The sequence below is a fragment of the Phytophthora cinnamomi genome (assembly GCF_018691715.1).
Source record: "Phytophthora cinnamomi strain GKB4 chromosome Unknown Contig53, whole genome shotgun sequence".
In the NCBI taxonomy this organism is placed as follows: Eukaryota; Oomycota; class Peronosporomycetes; order Peronosporales; family Peronosporaceae; genus Phytophthora; species Phytophthora cinnamomi.
The window spans coordinates 1918376-1942624 of record NW_027150986.1 but is presented as its reverse complement, the minus strand read 5'-3'; the positions used below and the strand labels follow the sequence as shown (position 1 = coordinate 1942624).

At 59.7% G+C, this 24249-nt stretch overlaps 11 protein-coding genes across 12 annotated transcripts; 7 read left to right on the top strand and 4 right to left on the bottom strand.

Annotated features, from left to right (window-relative positions):
- Positions 1-153: 153 nt before the first annotated feature.
- IUM83_00551 (putative cysteine protease family C01A) lies at positions 154-2827 on the top strand (the record flags this gene model as incomplete). The annotated part of the gene is made up of 4 exons (XM_067924330.1): positions 154-1065; positions 2177-2378; positions 2444-2660; positions 2818-2827. 4 exons carry the CDS (start codon positions 154-156, stop codon positions 2825-2827), a joined length of 1341 nt encoding a protein of 446 aa, XP_067789068.1.
- Positions 2828-4379: 1552 nt separating this feature from the next.
- On the top strand, positions 4380-6545 carry IUM83_00550 (putative cysteine protease family C01A; the record flags this gene model as incomplete). Its single annotated transcript, XM_067924329.1, has 2 exons — positions 4380-4880; positions 6069-6545. 2 exons carry the CDS (start codon positions 4380-4382, stop codon positions 6543-6545), a joined length of 978 nt encoding a protein of 325 aa, XP_067788430.1.
- A 169-nt stretch (positions 6546-6714) lies between these two features.
- On the top strand, positions 6715-7311 carry IUM83_00549 (NADPH oxidase 1; the record flags this gene model as incomplete). 2 transcript variants are annotated; one of them, XM_067924328.1, is made up of 1 exon in its annotated part: positions 6715-7311. In XM_067924328.1, the coding sequence occupies one exon, from the start codon at positions 6715-6717 to the stop codon at positions 7309-7311; it is 597 nt and encodes a 198-aa protein (XP_067788963.1). The 2 variants fall into 2 exon arrangements, with proteins under 2 accessions (XP_067788963.1, XP_067788964.1); XM_067924327.1 differs by having other exon boundaries at positions 6796-7311.
- A 362-nt stretch (positions 7312-7673) lies between these two features.
- IUM83_00548 (Cysteine protease) lies at positions 7674-8186 on the top strand (the record flags this gene model as incomplete). The annotated part of the gene is made up of 1 exon (XM_067924326.1): positions 7674-8186. One exon carries the CDS (start codon positions 7674-7676, stop codon positions 8184-8186), a length of 513 nt encoding a protein of 170 aa, XP_067788965.1.
- Positions 8187-8379: 193 nt separating this feature from the next.
- IUM83_00547 (Ferric reduction oxidase 7) lies at positions 8380-9375 on the bottom strand (the record flags this gene model as incomplete). Its single annotated transcript, XM_067924325.1, has 1 exon — positions 8380-9375. One exon carries the CDS (start codon positions 9373-9375, stop codon positions 8380-8382), a length of 996 nt encoding a protein of 331 aa, XP_067788597.1.
- Positions 9376-10245: 870 nt separating this feature from the next.
- IUM83_00546 (Lysosomal beta glucosidase) lies at positions 10246-12768 on the bottom strand (the record flags this gene model as incomplete). Its single annotated transcript, XM_067924324.1, has 1 exon — positions 10246-12768. The coding sequence occupies one exon, from the start codon at positions 12766-12768 to the stop codon at positions 10246-10248; it is 2523 nt and encodes an 840-aa protein (XP_067788570.1).
- A 209-nt stretch (positions 12769-12977) lies between these two features.
- On the top strand, positions 12978-13961 carry IUM83_00545 (acetolactate synthase, small subunit; the record flags this gene model as incomplete). The annotated part of the gene is made up of 4 exons (XM_067924323.1): positions 12978-13179; positions 13270-13367; positions 13448-13568; positions 13657-13961. 4 exons carry the CDS (start codon positions 12978-12980, stop codon positions 13959-13961), a joined length of 726 nt encoding a protein of 241 aa, XP_067788959.1.
- Positions 13962-15115: 1154 nt separating this feature from the next.
- On the top strand, positions 15116-16837 carry IUM83_00544 (putative serine protease family S10; the record flags this gene model as incomplete). The annotated part of the gene is made up of 1 exon (XM_067924322.1): positions 15116-16837. One exon carries the CDS (start codon positions 15116-15118, stop codon positions 16835-16837), a length of 1722 nt encoding a protein of 573 aa, XP_067788960.1.
- A 174-nt stretch (positions 16838-17011) lies between these two features.
- Positions 17012-18708, bottom strand: IUM83_00543 (uncharacterized protein; the record flags this gene model as incomplete). Its single annotated transcript, XM_067924321.1, has 5 exons — positions 17012-17263; positions 17327-17404; positions 17475-17667; positions 17749-17888; positions 17974-18708. The coding sequence occupies 5 exons, from the start codon at positions 18706-18708 to the stop codon at positions 17012-17014; spliced, it is 1398 nt and encodes a 465-aa protein (XP_067788952.1).
- Positions 18709-20178: 1470 nt separating this feature from the next.
- Positions 20179-21794, bottom strand: IUM83_00542 (ATP-dependent dna helicase; the record flags this gene model as incomplete). Its single annotated transcript, XM_067924320.1, has 3 exons — positions 20179-20272; positions 20341-20415; positions 21010-21794. The coding sequence occupies 3 exons, from the start codon at positions 21792-21794 to the stop codon at positions 20179-20181; spliced, it is 954 nt and encodes a 317-aa protein (XP_067788953.1).
- A 1551-nt stretch (positions 21795-23345) lies between these two features.
- Positions 23346-24185, top strand: IUM83_00541 (uncharacterized protein; the record flags this gene model as incomplete). The annotated part of the gene is made up of 2 exons (XM_067924319.1): positions 23346-23753; positions 23841-24185. 2 exons carry the CDS (start codon positions 23346-23348, stop codon positions 24183-24185), a joined length of 753 nt encoding a protein of 250 aa, XP_067788954.1.
- Between the last annotated feature and the right edge of the window lie 64 nt (positions 24186-24249).

Genomic DNA, 24249 nt, shown 5'->3' with positions numbered 1-24249 from the left:
CATACTTGACGACCTCTTATCTACAGAAATCGTAATACAGAGGTGCTCGATCCCAGGATATCACTTCGGAGAGTATTTGTGTCCAACTGCCATAGAGAGAGAGACAGCGGAGCTGGCCGCAGTCCTAATTATCCCTCGAATCGCTCGACCGACATGCGCGTCCAGGCGTCTCTCCTCGCGCTCTCCGCGGCCGCCGTCGCCGCCTCCGCCGCGCAGACCACGGAGCGCTCGCTCGGCGCGCTCGTGGACTGCCCCGCCGTGCGCTCGGCCGCGTCCCCGTGCCTCTGGGCGGGCGAGAACGGCGAGGTCGTCGACTCGAAGACCCTGCGGGAGCTGTTCGTGCAGCGCAACCTCGTGTCCTTCGGCGGCCGCGATCCCCTGCGCCGCAACCTGCAGGCGCACATGACCTACATCGAAGACGTGCTCATGTACGCCAAGAGCGTGGGCCACGAGTTCTCGTACCACATGGGCGTGAACGAGCGGCACCTGACGTCGTCGCCGCGGCGCAGACTCTCGCCGCAGCAGCTCGTGGACCAGGAAATCAAGTCGGCGCGCTCCCGCCGCCTCGTGGCGGAGGCCAGCGGCAGCACAGCCACGGGGACCAGCACGGTGTCGAGCGTCGGCAGCTCCGAGTACTGGAACTGGTGCGACACGGACAACTCGTTCGGCTACAGCGTCTGCTCGTCCGTCAAGAGCCAGCAGAACTGCGGCAGTTGCTGGGCCTTTGCCGCGGCGGATGCCATCGAGACTGCTGTGGTGATCGCGGAGAACGCGTCGGCGGCCGTGTCGCTCTCGCCGCAGCAGTTCCTGACGTGCAGCACGCTGGAGACGACGCAGACGTTCGACTACTGCTGGGCGTCGGACAGTGGCGTGGATGGAGCCACTTGGATGGAGACGTCGATCAAGTGGGAGTCGCAGAACAACGGCTGCAACGGTGGCATGACGCACGGCGCCTTCATCGATGCCGCGCAGAACTCGTGGGGCCTGGTGACGGAGCTGACCATGCCCTACGACGACTCTGGCTCGAGCAGCACGTCGTCCAACAACGCCTCGTCGGCGTGCTCGGTGAGTGCGAATGAAACGGCGGCCAGCATCACGGGTTGGGAGCAGATTGTCGGCGCGGAATGTACGGCTTCCAGCAACTGCACGATCTTGCTGCGCTCAGCTCTCGAGAAGCAGCCGATTGCCGTCGCGATCAACTCGGAGGACCCGTTCGGTGACTACGCTGGCGGGTTCTACAACTGCCCGAACAACGGCGACCTGTCTTCGAAGGACGATGTGAACCACGCCCTGCTGCTTGTGGGATACGGCACGGACTCCACGGAGGGCGACTACTGGATCCTCAAGAACTCGTACGGCAGCTCCTGGGGCGCCAGCGGCTTCATGAAGCTGGTTGCTGACGCCAAGGTGAACTGCGGCCTGAACATCTTCCCCGTCATCCCCACGGGCGCCACGGCCGGTGCCGCGGCGAGCACCAGCGTCGACAGCGGCGGCGACAAGATCTTCGTGGGCCTGAGCCCGACAGCGTGGATTGCCGTAGCGGCAGTGACGACGATCTTCACGGTGGTGACGACGGCCATCGGCATGCTCATCTCGAACCGGAAGCTCAAGACGATCCGCAAGCAGAACTCGGCAATGTACGCGGCTCGTAACCAGAACAACGCTCAAGCGGTGGCACGCTAGCCTCGCGGCGCATGGCGGCGGGACCGCGAAGGCCACTTTGTCATGGCGATACCAGCGCATTTTGACCTCATGTACCTTCCTATTTGATCCAAAACAATAAAGCGATGTTAACCATTAGAACGAGCTCCATCGCGAAAGCGACAAGTGGGGACGTTACCTGCTCTGTAGCTGTTCAGCGATAGCGAAATCAGGGAGTGCTGCCGTCGCTGGCCCTCTCCTGGTTTACGGCAAACACCAAAACCTCGCGTGCCGAATCTGTCCATTGCGAGGATTAAAAATTTGTGGGTTCACGTGCTCACCTTGAGCTTTTCTCAACACCACCTGGCCAGCCTTTACGAACAGAGGTGTTGGACTTGGTCCACTGCCAGTGCGAGGTGTTGGACTTGGTCCACTGCCAGTGCGAGATTAGCCACTGAGACGGCAAAAGCTCGGAACGATGCGCGTCCTGATTGCAATAATGGCACTCCAAGCTGCTGTCGCTGCCGCCGCCCAGACCACAGACCGATCTCTTGGCGCTCTCGTGGACTGCCCGGCAGTTCGCTCGGCTGACCTGCCGTGCCTTTGGGCTGGCGAAAACGGAGAGGTCGTGGACTCGCGCACACTGCGGGAGCTCCACATCGAGCGCAACTACGTGGCCTACAGCGACAGAGACGCATACCGACGCAACTTGCAGGAACACATGACGTACATCGAAGGTAAGATTTTTTTTTGCTGTTCGCAGTCGCTATCGATCATCTCACAAGGTGCTGTTCTCGTGCAGACGTGAACATGTACGCGAAAAATATTGGGCACGAGTTCTCGTATCAAATGGGCGTGAGCGAGCGCCATTTGACCTCGTCCACCAAGCGCAAGCTCACTCCCGAGGAGTTCGTCGACCAGGAAGTTTTCTCGGCGCACGCGCGCCGCCTCCAGGCTGCAGCAAACAGTACGAACAGCAGCACGGTGTCCAGCTCCGGCAGCTCGGAGTACTGGAACTGGTGCGACAGCGACAACTCCATGGGCCACAGTGTTTGCTCGCCCGTCAAGAGCCAGAAGAGCTGCGGAAGTTGCTGGTCGTTCGTTGCCGCGGACGCGATCGAGACGGCTGTAGTCATTGCAGAGAACGCTTCGGCGGCTGTGTCCCTATCGCCGCAGCAATTCCTGACATGCAGCACGTTGCAGACGACCCAAACGTTTGAGTATTGCTGGGCCTCGGACAGCGGCGTGAACGGCGCCAGTTGGATGCAGTCCGAGATCAAATGGGAGTCGCAGAACGACGGCTGCAATGGAGGCATGACGCACGGCGCCTTCATGGACGCAGCTCAGAATGGTTGGGGCCTGGTGACGGAGTTGACCATGCCCTACGACGACTCGAGTTCAAGGAGCTCGTCCGCTACCAACACTTCTTCCGTGTGCACCGTTAGTGCGGACAAAGCTGCAGCGAGCATTACGGGATGGGAGCAGATCGTGGGTGCCGACTGCACGGCTTCCAACAACTGTACTACACTACTACGCTCGGCGCTGGAGAAGCAGCCCATTGCCGTGGCTATCACGTCGAACGGCGGCTTTGGCGAGTACGCCGGCGGGTTCTACAACTGCCCCAACAACGGGGACATGGCGTCCAAGAACGACCTCAACCACGCGCTGCTGCTCGTGGGCTACGGCACCGACTCATCGGTCGGCGATTACTGGATCCTCAAGAATTCGTACGGCAGCTCGTGGGGCGACAGCGGCTTCATCAAGCTCGTGGCGGACGCCAAGATCAACTGCGGGTTGAACGTCTTCCCCGTCGTCCCCACCGGTGCGAAGGCCGGTGCCCAGGCGAGCACCAGCGTTGACAGCGGCGGCGACAAGATATTCGTTGGGCTCAGCCCAACGTCGTGGATCGTCGTTGCCGCGGTGACCACTCTGTTCACGCTGGTAACCACGGCCGTGGGCATCGGGGTCTCTCAACGGAAGTTGAAGACCCTTCGCGCACAGAACTCGGCCATGTACGCGGCGTCGAACACGCCCGCGGCAAGCTAGGACGATAATGCAGGGAAGCGTTTTATATTTTTGAGCTCTGGCTTGGAGGCCACTACGGACCGTAGTCTACGGTACTCGCCAGCAGCTACGTATTAAAATACATGTAGTGCAAGTTGGATGCTGATTACCGCAAAACGAAGCGAGCCAGCGCGCCTGCTCTCTCTTTCAAACCAAAGCCGGGCGGGCTTACCAGGGCGTTCATGTGTTCGAGGCGAGCGTGGCCGAGAATCCAGGCCTGCGGCCGCATGGTCGCTCTCTTGCCTCTCGCCAGCCGCGCCGCGTTTGACGCAGCTCGTCGACATGCACGATGCATTGCATCCCATACTCACGGGATGCTTCAACGAATACCCCCGCGTCCCAAAGTTCCCACAATAACCTGGTCATCCTGAGCGGAGGCGATGATGGAGTGCCGCCGCCCATAGACAGCAACCGATGGTGGTTGCCGGCTGCCGGTGCCAGCCCGGTCCATTTGCTTCACCGCAAAAAGACTCGCTTGACTCACCCTACACTTGAAGTTTGTATGCCACTGCAATCAAACACCGTCAGCAAACGAGGCTGCAACAATCACAATTCCACATCTCGCGCAGCGGCCATCTCCGGCTCCCGCCGCAGTCCCCAAGTGGTCCGCCACCTGCTCTAGCCATTCGGAAGGCGGCGAGCGGGTCAACTGAGCAGAGCGCGCACTCGGGAGCATGGCGCCGACCTGGACCAAGTGGCTCGCTCTGGCAATGCCGGCCGTCGCGACGCAGGCGCTGGATCCGTCCACCTTCGGCACGCTGCTGAGCTGCGAGGGCACGCGGTGTCTGTGGGCGGATCGCGACGGCGCAGCGGTGTCTGCCGACGCCATGGTGACGCAGTTCCTGCAGGACGAAGGAATGGGCGCGGGTCCGAGCGAGTTCCGGCGCCGGATGGAGGCGCACGTGGACTACCTACAGCAGGTACACCAGCACGCGGCGGCACGGGACTGGGCCTTCTCGTACGCCATGGGCGTCAACTCCAGACACCTGTACCATGACGGCGACAGGAGGTTGTCGCCCTCGGACTTCGTGGGCCAAGAGCATCAGGCGGCGCTGCGTCAACGCCAACGCCGGTTGGCGGAGCAACGCCGCCTCGTTAACTCGACGCTCCAGTTGCGCGAGACGCTGGACTGGTGCTCGACGGACAACTCGCACAACACCAGCATCTGCACCGACGTCAAGAGCCAGAATCAGTGCGGTAGCTGCTGGGCCTTTGCGGCCGCAGACAGCATCGAGACGGCGGTGGTCGTGAACGCAGGCACAACGCCGCAGTCATTGTCGCCCCAGCAGTTCCTGGAGTGCAGCTCAAGGGAGATGACGGCCACGTTCGACTACTGCTGGGCTGAAGGAGGCGTGGACGGGTCCTCGTGGCTGCAGAGCAAGATGATCTGGGGCTCGAAGAACAACGGGTGCAATGGAGGCATGACCCACGCCGCCTTCGCCGATGCAGCGCAGCTGCACTGGTCCCTGTTGAGCCAACTGGACCTGCCTTACAACGAAGAGGACACCTCGCAGGCATCTGCCGCCAAGCTTGCAGCAGCTTGCGACAACTCGTCAACGGACGATGCTGCTGCGAGCATATCTGGGTGGGAGCAGGTGGTGGGGACGTCTTGTGATATCAGCAGCGACGCGACCGAGTTGCTCAAGCTCGCGCTGCAGAAGCAGCCTGTCTCGGTGGCTATTAACTCAGGCGGGTCCTTCGACGCGTACAAGGGCGGCGTTTACACGTGCCCGAATGACGGAAACTTCGCATCCAGCGGAGATATTGACCACGCGTTGGTACTCGTCGGCTATGGGTCGAGTGGCGACACAGACTATTGGGTTCTCAAGAACTCGTACGGCGCGTCGTGGGGCGAGAAGGGCTTCGTGCGGCTGGCCATGGACTCGAAGATTAATTGTGGGCTCAGTGTGTTCCCTGTGATCCCTACAGGAGCTCTGGCTGGGGCAGCGCGCACTGTGGTCGACGGAGGCGGCGCTGTCGAGTTTGTTGGATTGTCGCCGGATAACTGGATTATCCTAGGCATCGCGGTCGCCGTTGCCACCATCTTCTTCACTGTAATTGGAGTTATCTACGCCAGCCGTCAACGAAATGCCTTCAAGGAGACGCTGTAAATTATCAGGAAGTCCATAAAATAAAATAAATAAATCGAGTTGATGACAAGTATCCTTCCAAGTGATTCGCACCTTCATGCAGCTTTCGGTTGGGAAACTGTGCAAATCCTAGGCACAAGGGTCCTCGCGCTTCCCAGTCGAGTTCATCAGCTCGCGCGATTGCCTTGCGCGATGAAGTCGGCTGCCCGTCTTACAAACGAACGCTACATTGACGCCCAAGCTGTGGAGACTTACGAACGCCATGCTGGTCAGGAGTTCGAGTTGTCCGAGCTGGCGGCGGGCTCACCCTCCGCGGTTTTCGATGCGTGGATTCGCGATGTCTGGCTCGCAGGCGGGGATCAAGTGCACGAAGGTGCTGGCCGCGGATACGTCGGCAGCGTGCGGCGTGTTCCCCTCGGCGTGGAGGAGGAGATCCTCTCGGCGGGGCTACCCGAAGAGCCAACACCCGACCAGGACGACAACAAGATCCCGACAATCTGCTATCGAGTGCGCAAGCCTGGCCCCTTCCCGCTCGAAAGCCACCTCGCCATGGTGCGCTTCGTCGACGCGATGGACACAGCAGGCCGGATGCCGAATACCCTCGTGGTTTGGACCGTGAAGACCGAAATGTCCAGGGTCTGCACCTGGCTGCACTGCGGCGGACTTGTGCGCCTGATCTTCCGCACGGCGCTGAAAACGTTCTTACGGTCGCTAGCCAAGTCAACTGCCAAGCAGGCGACCAACTCATAGCCGGTAGTGTAATGAATGAGCAGGCCAAATACCAGAGAGCTCGTCCACAGCCTCCAGCCAGCACGACACCATCCCTCGCACTCCATTATCCCTGCGCGCCATCTCATTGGCCAAATATCAGGAGGAAGCACAGCAGGAAGTTCTCAAGTACGTGTGTGCACCCCACCCCATGCGCCGCAGCCACCTGGACCCCACGCGCTATGCGGACGTGCAGGCCTTCGAAGAGTACCAGAGCAACAAAGGCCAGGAGCTGGTAGTGTCCGAGTGCGTCGTTGGCTCCCCCTCCGAGGTCTTCGACGCGTGGCTGGAGGAAGTTTGGCTGGCTGGCGGCTCGGAGCTGCACGCGGGCGTGGGCCGGGGCTACGTCGGCCACGTACGCCGCGTCGAGCTAGGCATCGAGGAGGAAATTCTGTCGGCCGGGTTGCCGATCGACGAGGAGGTGGACAGCGACGGCGGCCGGCCGAGTCTTGCGGCTGCGCGTCGAGACCGCTCCAAGATCCCGTCCATCTGCTACAAGATCCGCAACTTCGGGCTGCTTCCGCTGCAGAACCACCTCGCCTTCGTGCAGTTCGTGGACGTGGCGGCGTCGCCCGAGAGCACGCCGGCGACGCTCGTGATCTGGTCGCTCAAGACGGAGCCCACGGCGCTGGGGTATCTGCTCTGCTGCGGCGGGTTGGTCAAGCTCGTGCTGCGCTCGGCGCTGCAGGGCTTCTTGGGCACTCTGGCTGCAAACGCCGCCTCCAGGGCCGCTAGGCACTTGGACTAGCGAGCGACAGCGGCTGCACGCGTAGAACTACATAGAGCGCTGGTCCGGCAAGAAATTCAAATACATACTTAAAGTACTGCGTGCCAGCCTTGGTGTTCCTGTACGAAGATGGAGACACGCTCGCCGCAAGTGCGCAACAGCTCCTCCACGAAGATGGATCCTCTGGCGCCACTGGAGACACTCGCGCCGCAAGAGCCCTTGTAACCGCGGCGGATACAATTAGCCATTGGCTATTGGCCAAAACGCTTCTCACGGGGCTATTTCCATTCGTCGATATCCGACCACTTCAACATCCTCATTAACGGCCAACCACGGACCGCCATTTACGTTTCCGTATGCACTTGTGAATTCCCTCGCAGACGATGGCGGACCGGTACGTGGACGCCGCCGGCTTCGAGGCCTATGCGGAGAATGACGGCCAGGAGCTGGCGCTCTCGCAGCTGGTGAACGCGTCGGTGGATGAGGCGTTCGACGCGTGGCTGCGCATGGAGTGGGTGGGCCGCGGTTCCACGTTGAAGCCTGGCGAGGGCCGCGGCCTCGTGGGCCACCGGCGCCTCGTGTCGCTCGGCGTCGAGGAGCAGATCCTGTCGGCGGGCGCACCTGACAGCTCGGACCGGATCTCGAGCGTGCGCTACAGCATCAAGAAGAGCGGCCCACTGCTGCTGAGCGACCACGTGGGGCTCGTACAGTTCGTGGCAGACACCACGGTGGTGGCCCCCGCGCAGGCCAAGACGCTGATCCTGTGGAACTCCAAGCTCACGCCGTCCGCCGCTGGCCGAGTGCTGCTCTGTGGTGGATCCATCTCGCGTTTGGTGCTGCGGACGGTGCTGTCGTGCTCGCTGCAAGAGATTGCGGCGTCTTTCAAGCACAAGTAGATGAGCGGCGACTAGTGAACAATGTCAAGTATGAATTTTGAGCACGAGATTGAGACGGTAGTTATTCATGCTTAAGTGCTTCCGGCGAGCTATTTACTTACTTACTAATACTTGAGAGGTGCACTGCTTGAGCTCTACATGGGCCGGGAAGCCGGGGGTTCATAGATAATTGGAAGGAGGAGGCGCGCCCTTCTTAGTGCCAAATGGCGGGCACCGCCTTCTCGATAATGGAGTTCGACAGCGCGCGCACGTCCTGGTCGCGTGACGCCTCGAACGCTCGCAGTCGGTTGAGACCATCGTGCTGCAGCAACGAGTTGCAGAACACCGTGAGCTTGTTCATGTCGCGGTGGTCCACCGACAGGTAGAAGCTCAGCACGTCGTGCAGCACGTTCAACGCTCGCTTCACTTCGAGGAGGTCCGGCGGGCTGTCGAACTTGCTCTTTGTCATGGTTGAGTTATCGACCAACGGCGACGAGGCTGCAGGCGACTGCGCTCGGGCGAGCACCTTCAGCTCTTCGACGCAGTCTGCCGGGTGCTCCTGCAGCATCTTGAGCCGGTCGTCGCTCAGGTCGAGCGTGTTGCTCGAGAGCCTCCGTATGGTGGCCAAGGTCGGGTTGTTGCTGGTCGCCGCGGCCTGGGCCTCCTCGTTCGCCTTGACGGTCCCCGCGATCTCTTCCTCGAGCTTCCGCAGCAGGACGCGGCGGCGCAGCATGTCTGCCCGCTGGATGTTGGCTTGCTTGAGCGCGTCGCTCTCGCTCTTGCGGCGCCGGGCGTTGCGTTCCCTGCGCGCGACCTGCGCCGCCTCGATGATCATGTCCCGCGGCGACGAGACGCTGGCCGGGGGCGGCCGCACGTGCGAGTGGCGGCGCTGCAGCGTGCAGCGGCCCAGGCCGTCGTCGTCGCTGGAGCCGGACTCGATGTCCCAGGCGCCGAGCGACTTGTGCTTGCGCAGCTTGATGCGCGCGAGCAGCAGCTCGTGCGCCTGCTGGTTGTGCAGCTGCCGCTCCGAGGAGGCGTGCACGAGCGCCGCGTACTGCTTGTCGAGGTGCTTCTCGTACTCGGGCGCCACCACGAAGTAGGACAGCAGCGCCACGGCCACCACCACGACGCCCAGCACGAGCACCACCAGCTGGGCTTCCGTGTAGCCGGCGGCGCCCGCCATGAGCGAGGACAGCTCGCGTTGCGTCATGTCGGCAGCGACGCAGCAGACGGAGGAGGGGCGATCGGCGCGCTCGTGGCCAGTTGACAAGTGCGTGCTCGCGCAGCCAGCGGGGTCTTATTCGCCGCGGTCCGTTAGCCCCTGGCGCGCGGGGATCGCTTTATGCCGTGCCTTCCGCCGCGATTCCAGCGGGCTTGCCGCGCCTTTCCTCGCCGGTTGCTCGGCGTTTCTTTCTGTCGTTTGGCTTGGGCTGGAGCGACTTAGAGAGCGTGCGTCCGGGGCGCTGGACGGAGGTCAGCTCGGCTCGTTGCGTAAGGCGTTGTGACGGGGATCTGCGGGCTCAATGGAAGGCTTCTCTGCCCGCGCTTTTGCTGTGTGAGCTGGCTCGGCGGAGAGTGGGAGGAGTCGGACTCGGTCACGCGGCCGTTGGGGCGATAATGGCCTGGTCCAAGGTGTCCGCAGCGGTCCCAACGGCGAGGTCTTGTCGGGCGGCTCCTTCCCAGAGATAACCTTAGTTCCCGCCAGCCATGTCGACGCCAGCTCGCCGCATTAAATGGCAGCATTTATAGCGGCGGATACGGCAAAGACGCGGGCTGCTCACACAAGTTGAAGTTGACGCTGGTGGTCATCGAGCGCCGAATTTAGGGCTGAAAATGCTGCAGCAGCTCGATAGAGCGCCCGAGGCTAATGGCGGCGCTCGTGGCTGTGGTGTTGCCGGGTGAGCGCTCAGCTGAGCCTCTTATTCCGCTGGGCTGAGGCGAGGCGCGCGTCGTGCTCGAGCCAAAGCGGCCACGCCGCGCGCCGCCGCGTCTGAGCTGCCACGCAAGAAACGACGATATGCGCTACGCTGCAAGTAGAATTAACTGCCCTGGCAACTCTCGCCCGAGGCCGCTATGGCCATTACACCACATAGAACGAAACGCTTAGCGGCGCCGCTGCTGCGGTCACCGCCTCCGAGACCAAGGAGGGCATGCCGCCGGGTGCGCCGCGCGACTTCGTCTGGCTGGATCTATCGGCGTCGTTACTGGCCGGTGTCGAGCTGCCCGTCGACGACGACGGCAGCAGCGAGATGACGAATTCGCCGGGCTCGGCGCGCCGCTGAAAGCCGCGTCCCACGACGTGCGGCTCGTAGTAGCTCCAGTGCTCGGGCGTGAGCACGAACGAGACGTCCTGGCTGGCATCGGGCGCCAGCGTCTCCAGCTTCTTGAACGCCTTGAGCATCCTCGTCTCGGGCACCGACGCCCGACGGAACTTCTGCGCCACAAACAGCAGCACGGCCTCCTTGCCCGGGCGAGTGCCGCGGTTCGTCACGGTGACGCCGACCTCCAACGCTCCCGACGTTGCATGCACCTGCGTGGTGTTGAGCCGAAGCGCCGAGTACTCGAACCTGCTGTAACTGAGACCGTGGCCAAACTCCCACTGAACCGGACACTCATCATACGGCTGGCAGCGGGTGTTGACCCGGTGAAAGTACGGCAGTAGCTGCGTGCCGCGGGCAGGATAGGTAATTGGCAGCCGCGCCGACGGGTTCACGTCGCCGAAAATCACGTCTGCTAGCGCCTGACCGCCTTGCTCGCAGGGCAGCATGCTTAGAATGACCGCGTCGGCGTGATCGTGCGCTCCCTCCAGCAAACGAGGACGCCCTGAGACCAGCACGACGATCACCTTTGTAGAGTTGAGCCGTGAGAGCTCTTGGAGGTACCACAACTGTCCGGCGGGTAGCGCCATACTGCCAAGCAGATCACCAGTTTTCTCGGCGTAGTTGCGCTCACCTAGCACGACAATGGTGTAGTCGCTCTTGGCAGCAAGCTGCATCCCGCGCTGGAAATCCTGCGGGTTGACCGTGCCATCGATGCTGACCACTTCCAAGTGCTCAACCTGCGTTCGCCCGGCTGCTTTCGCCTGCACTGCTTCCTTGAACGTGGCTCCGTTCGGGAAGAGAGCCGAATCGCTGGATCCTTGCCAGAAGACGGACCACCCACCGCATTGAAAGCCTTTGTTGTCTGACACGGGGCCGGTGACAAACACGCTGGTGGTCTTTTCCAGATCAATGGGAAGTGCAGCGTTGCGATTCTCAAGCAAGATGACGGACTCCTGGGCCAGCTTCAGAGCGTCCTCTTGGTCGGCTGAGATGCCGACGCCTTCGTCAATGTCCATACCATCCTGGGCAAAGTCGTCATAGTAGCTCGAGTCGAGTAGGCCCAGATCGCGCTTCGTCTTCAAAATGCGCCGAACAGACTCGTCAAGACGGGTCTCTGACAGAAGCCCATGTGCAACTAGCGACTCGATCGTATCGCCAAAGGCCTGCAAGTCAGGTGACATGTTCATGTCGAGAGACGTTTCTTGCAGGGTGACGCGAACGGCATCCGCCACGCTCGGTACTAAATGGTGTTCCGAGTACATGCGGTCAACTTCGCTGTAGTCCGAGACCAGCAGACCTGTGAAGTTCATATCCTGTCGCAGCAAATCAACAAGTAGTTTTTTGCTGGCAATCACAGGGACACCGTTCACCGACACATAACTCTCCATAGCGGTGCGCACGCCAGCTTGGACTGCAGCGAGGAACGACGGCGCGTAGTAGTTGACAAGTTCCCAGTCGGTAATGGCGTTGTCCGCGCGGTCCAGCCCCTCACGGACGTTGGAGTACCCAATAAAGTGCTTCATGCAGGCCGCCACCTTGCCCGAACTCTGCAGGCCTTTGATAAGCGCCGCTCCCATGACGGACGACACCAGTGGGTCTTCGCCAAACGTCTCGTACACTCGAGACCACTTGGGCTGCACTGCAATGCCCAGTACAGGACTGAAAATCCATGGGATGCCCGCGCTCAGTGTGTCTTTCGCAGCCACGGCACCCATGCGGTGCACCAACTCGGGGTTGAACGAGGCTGCAGCACTGATGGGCTGGCCAAAGAGCGTCGCGCCCTGCACGTATGTGGCGCCATGGATGGTGTCCACTCCGTAGAGCATGGGCACTGCCGCCCCCTCCTCCTTGTAGATCTGGTGGATCTGCTGTATCACCGTTCTCCACTCGCTGGCGCTCCAGCCGGTGCGTCCGCCCACGGGCCCCCCCGCGAATGGACTGTTGAGGATGGAGCCTACGCCTGCGCGGGCGTACCGAGCCACCACCTCGCGCCTCAGAGCCTTCTTCGGGTCTCTCTCGTCGCCGTTCATCATGGAATAGATGTCCATCTGCGTCATTTGCGCTGCCTTCTGACGGATCGTCATGTTGGCGAGCAGGGCGTCGATATCCAAGCCATCCGAGTCGCCCAAGGGCTCTACTGGGCCCCTTAGCTCGGCAAAAACGGCGGTGTCGGGTTCGTACACGAGTTCATGACGAGCTGGAGCCGCGGCCGCCGCAAGATAAGCCTCCGATGCGCCACTGCACGCCCAGGCGAGCAGCGTCCAGGCCAGCGCCACGATCATTTTCTTGTGAACAGTGTGTTTGCGCATTTTGAAGTTTACCGTAATAGCTGTGATTTTGAAATCGAGAGATCCGGTACTTTTCCGGTGCGGAGGGAGGTACCGTGGCCGCTTCGAACTTGTCCACTGTTTGCGCAGACACGCCGTTTTCCAAAACCCGACGTAGAACTGGGACCACGAGCTTCAGACGCCACACTTCGACATTCGCCGAGATGCTGAGGAGGTCTGTGCTGCCCCTGGCGCGCCGCGCGTTCCCGCGGTCTGCGGCCGCCATCGCGCCTTCCTGCGCCGCCCCCAAGTTCTTCTCGCGCTCGCTGAGCGTGGCGGAGCAGAGCCAGCGCCACGTGATCGCCGCGCTCGTGGTCAACCAGCCCGGCTGTCTGGCCGAGATCGCCAACCTCTTCGCCGCCCGAGGTAGATAGATACGCGAGGCTTCTCTAGGATCCGCTCCTCAAAGTGAAGACGACAGGGACTGAGCTGGGCGTGGGTGTCTGTTTGATGCAGGGTACAACATTGACAGCCTCGTGGTGGGCCGCACGGAGGTCGAGGAGCTCTCTCGCATGACGGTGGTCGTCAACGGCACTGCCCAGAGCGTTGTCAACGTACGGAAAGTCGAAAAAGAGCTTTAGGGAGGGGAGGCAAGAGACTAACTACTCCTGGTACGGACTTTGTGGTGGTGCAGATGAAGAAGCAGCTGGAGGACGTCGTGTACGTGGCTGTGGTCAACATCTTGAGCAGCGGCAAGAACGCCGAAAAGAACTACGTCGAGCGCGACCTGATGCTGGCTAAGGTGTCTACTGCCGGTACGCCCTCACTGCTGATAATGCTACCTTACCCCCGGAATCTAGTGCAGGGGCTAACGCTGGCCGTGTGTGTTGCTGCTACATGCAGAGGCTGGATCTCGCGCTGAGGTGGTGGAGCTTGCCAACCTGTTCGACGCCAAGGTCATTGACGTGCGACCGCACCAGGTCATGGTGCAGCTGGCCGGCACCCCTGGCCGTATTGAGGCCTTCCTGGACCTGCTGAAGCCCCTGGGCATCACGGAGATCCACCGCAGCGGTGTCATCGCCATGGCGCGCAGCACCAGCGTGACCGACAAGCTGGGCGACCTCTCGACGTTCGAGGGCGCCACGCGCACGCTTCTGGACGAGGCTGACGACGTAGAGGTTGACGTTTCGCGTCTTCCTCCTGGATAAGCGACCTGGGAGGCGTTGGTAGCGTCCGCGGTCTCGCGATCGCTTTTTTCCTGTCGGTAGTTTGCATTTAGGAACGCGCGCACTGCAGTGGGCGTGTCGTCCAACGGGGGGAGCAAGCGTGCTATCGTACGTAGGTCGTGTCTGGGGAGGGGTCTTCCCAGCCAACATCTCGTCGTAATAAAGTCAAATTGCTACCAGAAGACACTACGTGCATGTTGTTCGAGTGTGCTAACGTCAGTAGAATGTCGGCAAAATGGTGGCGTGGAGCTGCCGTTGCTAACACTAGCCAAGGTCGTGCCGTTGTCGTGTTTGTGAACACGCTTCACATTGTGAAGTTCACAGCGAAGCTCACGGTTCCTTGCTGACTCAGTCCACGGTGGACTGGTGGACTCCACCCAGGCATGGTCACGGAATTTTCTCGTGTCGAAGCAGCCTGAGCAAGCGAAGTGGGCTGAGGAAGCCCATCTGACTTCGGGACGGAATCAGGAAAACCTACTTGTGTATTGCTACTAGCAAAACTAGCAATTTGCTAGTTTTGGTCAAGTCCTGCCTGCTTCTTTTCGCTACAGATGTACACACGATACTCAGCTTTTAGTGTCCGACGCTCGCTTCGTGCGCGTGCGGTCACCGCAGCGGCAGCATGTAGAAGGATGTACGCTTTCACAAATAAGTAAGCAACGAGCAATTACGGTGTCGTAGCGGGCCCGTTAGCTGCTGCGGCGGAATGTGTTGTTATAACTCACGACCGGCAACAGCATGAGCAGGTCGAAGCCAGTGCATGAAACGTTTTCTACCCGCTTAATCAGGCCACCCGATAGTCGCACGGGTCGCGTTTGTCGCGTTTTACACCTCCAAGGTGATCAAAAGGTGCCGCCTTCGTCTCGCGACTCGCTGCTAGGCCGTCGCTGTTGGGCTGCCGTCGCCGCCATCGATCTCAGCTTGCCCACCAGGCCGAGTTCCATGCAGATCTCATGAACCGACATGTGGTTCTGCGTTAGATTACCAAGCTACTGGGTGTTCACGAATCCTGCAAACCTACATTCTATTCGAAGTGTAATCCGTTCCTCCAATCGCAGCCGAGCTTCCATGAAAGCGTTGCTTGAGCATCACTTCCGTATCTGCAGTCCCGAGATTCGACGATCGACCTGATTCCGATGTACCTGCGCTCGGACCCGCTGAACGAGACGCTGCCGCTCACGCGCGGGCTGCGCTCCCGCCAGACGCTGCCGGCCGCGGGGCACTCGCGCCGCCTGCTGTCCTCGACGGGCCGGCGCTTCGTCCGCTACGGCGTCGCCTGCCTCCTGTTCCTGGCCGTGGGGGACCTCATGGTCACGCTGCAGCGCTCGCTGCAGACCGAGAACCTCATCCGCACGGGCGAGCGCACGCCCGAGCCCACCGTCATGGAGGACTCGGCCGACGCGGAGACGCCCGACCTGCCCGGCGAGCCCTTCCCCGGCTCCGCGGACGAGGTCCTGACGCTGGCGGGCAAGCCCGGCGACTACGCCGCGCGCCTCTTCTCCGGGTACTTGCCGCTGAACAACGGGGGCCACGCCTTCTACTTCCTGGCTGAGTCGCAGAGTGCCACGCCCCAGACGGACCCCGTGCTGCTGTGGCTCAACGGAGGACCGGGGTCCAGCTCGCTGTCCGGCTGCTTCTCGGAGAACGGACCGCTGCTGGTCAATAAGGACGGCAGAACGCTCCGCACCAACAAATTTGCTTGGAACCAACGCGCCAACCTGCTGTGCATCGAGTCGCCGGTGGGCGTCGGGTTCAGCTACAACTCCAGTGGGGTCTACGAGGCCGATGACCTATCGCAGGCTCGGGATCTGTACGACGCTCTGCAGAAATTCTTTGGGAAGTTTCCCTGGCTAAGGGAGAACGACTTCGTCATCTCTGGAGAGAGTTACGGCGGAGTTTATGTGCCGACTACGGCGCTAGCCATTGTGGAAGGGAACGCAGCTACACCCGAGAAGGTGAACCACATTAACCTCAAGAAGTTCGTGGTGGGGAATGGCGTGAACGAGTTTATGGGTCTCTCGACCGCCATGTTCGCCTACTACCATGGACTTCTCAGCACAGAGAAGTACCAGAAGTACCGAGCCAGCTGCCCCGACCTCCACGAATTTGAGAAGAGCCCCATTGCCGCTCCTGGTCTGAGCGACGACGCTACTAGCCCGGAGTGCACTTCCGCCACGTTGGACATTTTGACGACTCTGGTCTATGACCGCATCAATATGTACGACGTGTATAGCTCATGTGCTGGCTCGCCTAAGGACGACGTCCAACGCCTGGTGAAGGAGATCTTATCGCCGTCGACGCCGGGCAAACTGCCGCACCCGATTGGAAACACGATGGATCTGTGTCTGGACACGACTCACCTCGAATCGTACTTTAACCTAGCTGAAGTTCGCGCTGCGATGCATGCGAACCCAGCACTAGCGCACTGGAGCGGTGACGCGTTGACCACTGCAACTATGGAAACGCTAGGCTCCATCCTGGGCCTTGATCATCCTATGCTGCAACACACGCAGATGTTGAAGTACACGCCGACCCTGAACGCTGAGGTGACGCCATTATGGCGTGAGTTGCTCAAGAGTGGAGTGAAAGGTGTGATCTACCACGGCGACGCAGACTTGGTATGTAACGTTGTAGGCGGTCTTTGGGCGGTGGAGTCATTGGGTCTTCCGCGCCTGGCGCCGCGAGAGGCTTGGACTTATGGCGAAAAAGAGGCAAAGCAGACGGGTGGGTTCGTGGAGGCTTTCCAGGGGCTTTCGTACGTGACCGTCAAGGGAGCTGGCCATCTCGTGCCTATGACGCAGCCTGAGGAGGCCATGCAAATGCTTGAATTGTTTGTGCTCAACGACTTGGAGTACTAAAGGTTGTCGCGAACTAGCGCTAATGTTCAAATGAAAGTCGGAAGTGAGTGAGTTATCAAAACGTCAATGCCCCGGTGGCAAAACTTGCGTGCGTAGCTTTCATTGAAGCAATTTCATAAAAAAAACAATCGTTTATCTTGCACAGGAGCGCTGCACGAAGTTGTTAGAACTGGACTAGATGATGTCGCCGCCAAAAATGAAACGCAGAATCCGGAGGTACGTCGGCTTGAAATGTCGTGCCGGACTCGACATAATGAGCGACATCGAGAGGCAAAACAGCACCACCTCACTGTGCTTCACGTAGCGCACGAGACCACGGCGTTTCAAAAGTTGCCACACGATGTCGAGCGCGCGTGGGAAACAGTACAGCATCAGCTCAAAACGGCGCTTAGTGTGCTCGAAGAACAATGCACCACCTGTTGCCAGCTGATTAATACAAATGCGTGAGTTGACCAAGAGCGATCCGACACACGATGACTAGTGACTTACTCCGGCAGCTAGTGACGTTGCGGCAAAGTCTCGGTGGAAGGCATTGCGAGCGGTACAAATAACCAGCTTCACAACAGTCTGAGCACGCGCATCAACAGTCAGCATCCAAACAAGGTATAGCTTCCATCAGCGTCAAGCATAAACGAACCTGGTACGACGTAAGAAACGCTGATGAGCAAAGCGCCGCGTAGGAAATACGTGCAGTTGTAGACACAGGGGCTCCTTGAAGCTGCTGGAAGCGGAAGAAAATGGCGGGGAGGAAGTGCACAGGCAGGTAAATCTGCATCGACCGCCCCAAGCCGTTCACCCACTCCTTGATGGAATGCGTCACGCATGACTCCCTAATACAACGATTGCCACGACAACACGGCAGTCAGTCTCGTGACACCAGCCCACTTGCACTCAAGCTAGCAGTTGCATACATGTGGTAGTGCGGTTGGCACAAGCGAAACGGCAGCGGATTTCCGTGCGCATCCAATTGACCGCGCATGCGCTGACGCACGGTGTATTCCAAACCGTGGTGGTTAACAGCGCCGATGCGGCAAATCCACTGGTAATAACCCTACAACATACACATGAAGTACCAACGTCAACGCACCAAGAAGCAGTATCGGACCCATGGACACCGCCCCGAAAAGGTACATTACCTTTGGCAACAAACTCGGGTCCACGACAAACGCATACATAATGGCGGCATTACTAGCGGCGAAGAGCATCTCCGACGAGTAGCGCCACGTGGGCAAGACACCGATCGACATGAAATGGCGACACACCACGTCCAGCATGCGTACGAAGATGTACAGCGAGATGGTGTTGCGCCTCGAGGGCGAGTCCAGCAGCAGCGCGGACCCGGAAACAGCTCCTGCGACCGCCAAGTTGACAGCGTCTCTCTGTCCGCCCCGCGCAGCTCGAGCCACGAGCTCCGTGACCCGAAAGATCCCCACCAAGCTCCCGAAGAAGGCGCCGAAGCGGAGCGTGTCGCCTCTCAGCAGCAGCCTGGCGGCATCGGCGTAGCCGTACTCGAGGCTGCTCCACTTCCTCGAGGCCAGGAGCACGGCGGTGAAGGCTTTGGCCCCGTACGCCAATAGGAACGCTCTTGCCGCCGCTTGGCACGCGGCCTCGAGGTCTTTCTTGACGCTGGCCCAGTCCATCGTCAGCTGGCGGAGATCCTGGCGCCGGGCGGCCGCGTGGCGCTTGGCGTCGGTCGTGGACTCCTCTGCATCGGCGTCGGGCCGTCGCCTGCCTCCATCGGCCCCTGGACGCGGGAGCGGCGGCTTGTGCGTCCTCTGCGTCTCGTTGTGCAGCTCTAGCGCCGCGGCCGTGAGCTCCTGCGGCTCGCGGCGCCGCTCCGACGTGAAGAAGGCCGAGTAGATGCGCTCCATCTTCGCCCGCGGTCTCGGGCTCCGATGCCGATCGCGTCGACTGGCGGCGAGTTGAAGCTCGGCGGAATTTCACGAGCAGTGGCTACCTGGTTGTTACTCCCGGGTACCGTTGGATCTACTGAAATTACCGGTGCATACTGTTTTGCACCGGTAAAGGGCAGTTTTTGTTCGTTTTTCTTGCAAATCTTGGTGGAAAAATGAAGTGTCGAAACGTGCGTGACGTCACATCACTGATGTGGCATGTACGGCAAAGAGCAACAACGAGGTGCAAGTTTTTACTTTTTTTATTTTTCATGTATTAATACAACGTGGCTTGTCAGTCCAGCCCTATCTTAGCTGCAGTGCCTGCCGTCCTCCGATTATCACTACCGCATTGTCAATTTCCAAGCAAGAGCTCAAAGCGTTGACTGCATCCACACCTACATCAATCGCGGGTTGCGGCCGAACGTGCTGCCGCCACTAAATCCGCCGATTGCACTCGGCATTCCTTTTGACGCCGAGATGCCCGCAGTGTAGCGACTCCGGTTGCTATTCTCGTTTTCGCTGGCTGCAAGCCCATCCAGAGATAGCGCGTGCAATTTGCACAGGGCACAGGGAGAATCCTGGCAACTTATCTGGTGCAGGCGGCACCAATCACTGTTTGAGCCCACTGCAAACTTCTCGCAAAACTCGTGACGACACCGTCGCTCCAGTACGTGGTTCAAGCAGCCACTGCTATCTCGTTCGGCCGTGTACATGCAGCCTTCGTATGCGCACTGCTGTCGGAATGCATGGAACTCACAGAAGCGCTGGCGATCAACGATGGTTTCACATCCTGGCTGCCAACAAAATGTCGCCTTAGAGTGCGTCAAGCACAAAAGAGAACCACCGCGCGCGATTTGCGAGCACCCGGGAAAGCGACACGCTATAGTTGGCTGAGGGAGTTCAGATTGCTGGGCGCGAGGTGTATAGCTTCTCGCCGAACCGTTCGGCCTATTTTCCGGTTGCGGCTTTCCTGCGGGGGCGCCCTCATACTGGCGAAAGTGACGCTTGCACAAGTTCCGTTTCTGAGCCTGCTTATCGCACCCATCAACTTTGCAGTAATATTTTCTCGACTTGCCGGGCGCAGAGGGGCTTGCTTGTTTTGCTTCTACCGCTGCAGCAGCGACCGCCGCAGCCTCAGCCAGTTCCTGCTCACGCTGATGTTGCTGTGCCTGGGAGTCCAGTTTCAAGTTATCCACGGACAACGAGCCCGTTTTGAAGGCAAGAAGATGCGTTGCGCATAGTCCACCGCGAGCGCAGTCTTGCCCGCAATTGCTTACACGACACGTCAACGCCCCCTCTTCAGCTTGAGCAACGGCTGCACTCGAATTATTGAACGGATAGGCTGTGTCTTGATTAATGGCTACCACGAGAGGCGAGAAGAGTCTCTGGCATGCCTCGCAGTAATCGCGCCCGTAACTTTCACGATCGCACATTAGATTCGTGCATTTAGTGTGGACAGTATCTGTCAACATGACTAGGCTCGTTGGGGCGGGAGGAGTAATAGCTGGCGATTTCCTGCTTTGGATAAACGAACCCTGTTCTGTGTCATTTTCCATGTCAGTCGAGAAGATGCCACGATTCCCCCCAGAGGAAAATGGATCACCATACCGCCCTTGACTCGAGATCAGATTTTGGCTTTCCTTGGTATGCTCGACACACAATCCCGCAGCGTACGACAAATTTCTGCAGCCAGATTTTTCACAACGAGTCCGCTCAACAGCGCGGATGTCTCCGTCACCACGGCCTCCTGGTCCTAGCTGCATTGAATCGATATTTTCTTTTGATGATGTTCCACCGAAGGCAGCATTTGGCGTTGCAGATACATCCTTTTGCAGTTTATGCTTCTCGTAATAGTGCACCGTGCACAGACGATCTCGCTGAGAGTTTTTGGTGCAGTTCTCGTGCGTACAACGTCGTATATCTTTTTGCATCCTGCTGAGAATTTCTTCGTAACTTTCCGGCGCATCTGGTCTGTCGGCCAGCTCCTGGGCTTGCTTGATGATCAGATTTCCATGGGTTCGGCACAAATGATGTCGCTGCGAGTGCTTGTTACACTCTGGATAGCTGCACATGGTGTAAGCACTATTGAGTCGGCGTTTGTTGATGTGCGCCGGCAGGCGTCCGGTGGCCATCAACAATTTCTCGTGGCCGCGGCAATACCCTCGGCCTTGGTCATTCTTGAAGCAGCCAGACATTTTGCACACCGGCACATTTTGCGTACGAGCATCCAGGATGGCTTTCAGCGCTTCCTTCCCGAGCTCCATGTGCTTCACGCACATTGCAGCCCTCTCCATGGCCTTGTCCCGACAACCAGGAAAACCACAGGGCGCGACTATCACGTGACGATTGCAGAAGTTGCCGTACGATTGCGACACTCGAGCTCGGTTCGGGCAGTCATGGAACTGGCACCTCTCGCTATTGTCCTTGGAGAGTTTTTCGGTCGTCAGATCGGGCTCGCTGGACGAGTTGCTGAATGGCATGTATGCAGCGTCCACTAGAGCCATCATATGTGGGTCTGCAGAAGCTGGAATAACCCTCGTCGGCGCCTTGTTCTCCTCAGCGTCTGGAGCTGGGGACCCTGTCGTCAATGGTGCAGACTGGAATCCAGCGGCGTCCACGCCCGACCCGCCTGTCGACCCCGCCATGCCATCATTGAACGAGTGGGCGTCGAAGCTGCCCATACTCATCTCCGACGCTGCTTCCGACGGGGCTCCTGCTGCCGCTGCGTCGCCCCCGCTGCGAGCCGAGTTGGTGTCCAGGATGTCCCCAAACTCGTCAAAGTCCAAACTGCCGGCGTGACGACTCTGCTTACCGGAGCTCAATGTCGACGCCTCGACGCCAGTGGGCGCTTGCCAATAACGCCCGGGCATATGCGGTGGGGGCTGCTGCGGCTGGTTGAAGCTCCGAATTGATGGCGAGTCCACGGGCATCGAGTACTGCAAAAAGCTCGACTGCGGCTGCTGCTGTTGGTAGGACGTCGCGTATGGGTTCACCAGCGAGCGGGAGCGGTGGGGCGCCCCGCCGTCGCCCGATCTCCCGGTCTGTCGGCGCTGCTGCTGCATCGATTGGCGGGAAAGTGGGGCCTGCGAGAGCGGCGAATGGGGGCGAGCTGCCAGCAGCCTGTTGGGCGGCGCGAGTCTGTCTGCGACTGGACGAGGGTCGCTTCAGAGTGAGGAGGCTTTGGGTGGAGACTGTGGACGCGCTGGTCTCGCCGTAGGTATCGTCCGCTGTTCTTCTCGCTGGTCTCCGGGTATTGGACAAAAACCTGAGGGAAAAGCTCGCGTGGTTTCAACTTGGAACGGATGACAGGCGGCGAAAAGAAGCTGCACCAGCGCCGCGGCAGTCAATCGGCCGGCCGGCGATGAGGTGCTCGCTTGGCGGCCGGGCAGCTGTGGTTCGAGGTGCTAGTAAAGAGTGTAATGCGTTTGAAGAGAAGTTGCCGCGTTACGTGTACTTCGACGTGGAGACGGCCCAAGCCGAGGCAAAGCCAAGCGGAGACCGAGGCAAGTGAGAACACACCTGCCATTGCCGATACACACCGGCAAGGACACGAAAAAAATATCGAAGCCGTGTGGATCGGGCTGAAGCGCGTTCAATTGGTGGCGCAACTGCACCCTGTCTCTCTTGTTGCTCTCGCCGCTTTGAAGAGCGCCGCTTCACGTCAAAGAAGCTAACAAATGGTCGTGAACGCACAAATCGACTCGTGATCAGCGGCGCTTAAAGTAAGTGCGGCGTTGTGAGCGCTGCTGCGGCCTGCACGCGCACGCGATTACATCTGCGCGGGTGGATCCATTGCATTTCGCTCCCGTGGGCTTCAGTAAACAGCAGATGGCGGCTCGCGCCACACAAAACCGAGTGGTTCGGGGCATAGACGGGCGGGATGCGTCACGCTCGAGACCCCGCTCAAGTAAACTTCAAGTGCGAACTTTTGTATGCTGGCACTCGGCGCGGATCCAAAGCGTGAACTTAAGAGGGTTGACAGGGGGACGTTGGTGAACACCATACTTTTCCATTCCCAGCCTCACTCGACCTGCACTTGTAAAGCGTAAAATGGCTTGAGCAGGGCAACCTGCGCTGCAAATCGCGGCGGCAAGGTGGTGTGGACGAAAGTGTCTGCGGTGTCTACTCCTTTGACGCGCAGCGCTCGCAATGCCCGCCTTTGCATCACCGGTACGCTGGACAGCAAGGCAATGGTAGCCTCAGCGAAGGTTTCATCACGTTGATTCAGCTGTGAGACCAAAAATCAGTTCGGTGTGCACGGAGAACTGGGTGCAACGGGCGATTCGAGGCCAGTCGGCGCCAGCGACTGCAGGTGGACGCATCAGCTCGATTGGACAGCGCCGCTGCCACCTTTATCGCGCGCTGGTCTGGTCGCCAGCGCTTCACTAGGACCGTTTGTCGTCTTTACACGTATGCATCCAGTAATGGCAAGCGCACAGCGCACCCAGCGGGTGCAAATGCTGGATCCCAGAACGGTAGCATTAGTCGAAACACTGCCACGACCACATCATTCTCAGCAAACCGGTAAATAACCGGTATTTACAATTTTCAGGATTGGGTATCCGCTTTGCTATCGCAAAAATCACGTTAGTAATAGCCACAGGTTTTTGACGATGCTGGTCTTCCGAGCGACGCACCGCGCCGCACGGCTCGCGGAGGCGCTGTCTCCTTCTCTCCGGTCGCTTCACACGGTCTCCCGCGTCGCCAGCCGTCCAGTCAATGCAGCCGCGCTGCAGCGCTTCTCGTTCGAGTTCCACAGCCGCCGCAGCATCGGAGCCAGTGGACCCTTCACCGTTCGCCACTTCAGCTCGTCCCAGACCGATGAAGACGCGCGCGAGGGGGGGAAAGAGACGCTGGTGCAGACCGAGACGGCCTTGGAGGGGGAGCAGGTGTACCAGGCGCCAATGTCGCGTGCCGTGCGCCTCATGAAGGCGGTGTCCGTCACCAGCTGCACCCTCACGTCGATCGGCATGCCGGTGCTCTGCGTGCTGAGCGAGCAAGACACGTCCGCCGTCGGCAAGGTAAACACACTTTGGTCGATGGCTGTAGGATTTCTGCATTGGTATCAGTGGCAACTTACTGATGCAATTGCTGTTCTGTTCCGATAGTGGGCTATGTGCGGCACCATCATGCTGTTTGGCTTGGGCACGACGTCGCTGTTCCACTACCTGTTCAAGCCATACGTGATGCGGATGTGGCTGGCGGACTCGTCGGCGGACGCAACTGATGCAGCGGAGACGAAGGATGATCGCACCGTGACGGTGGAGACGGTAACGCTGTTTGCTCAGCTGGAGAAGAGCTCGTTCCGACTGTCCGAGGTGTCGCCTCCTACCCAGGCGATGCACCCCATGGTGTCTTTCCAGGCCCGTGACCGCCACTATTTCATCCACCCAGAGGCTTTCGAGGACCAGAGCCTGCTGAACAAGCTTGTTGGAGCTGGAAAGCGCAAGTAAGTCGAACTTGAAAACTAGAGAGGCGATCTTAAAGTGTCGCTCTATAGACCTAGATCGATTCAAA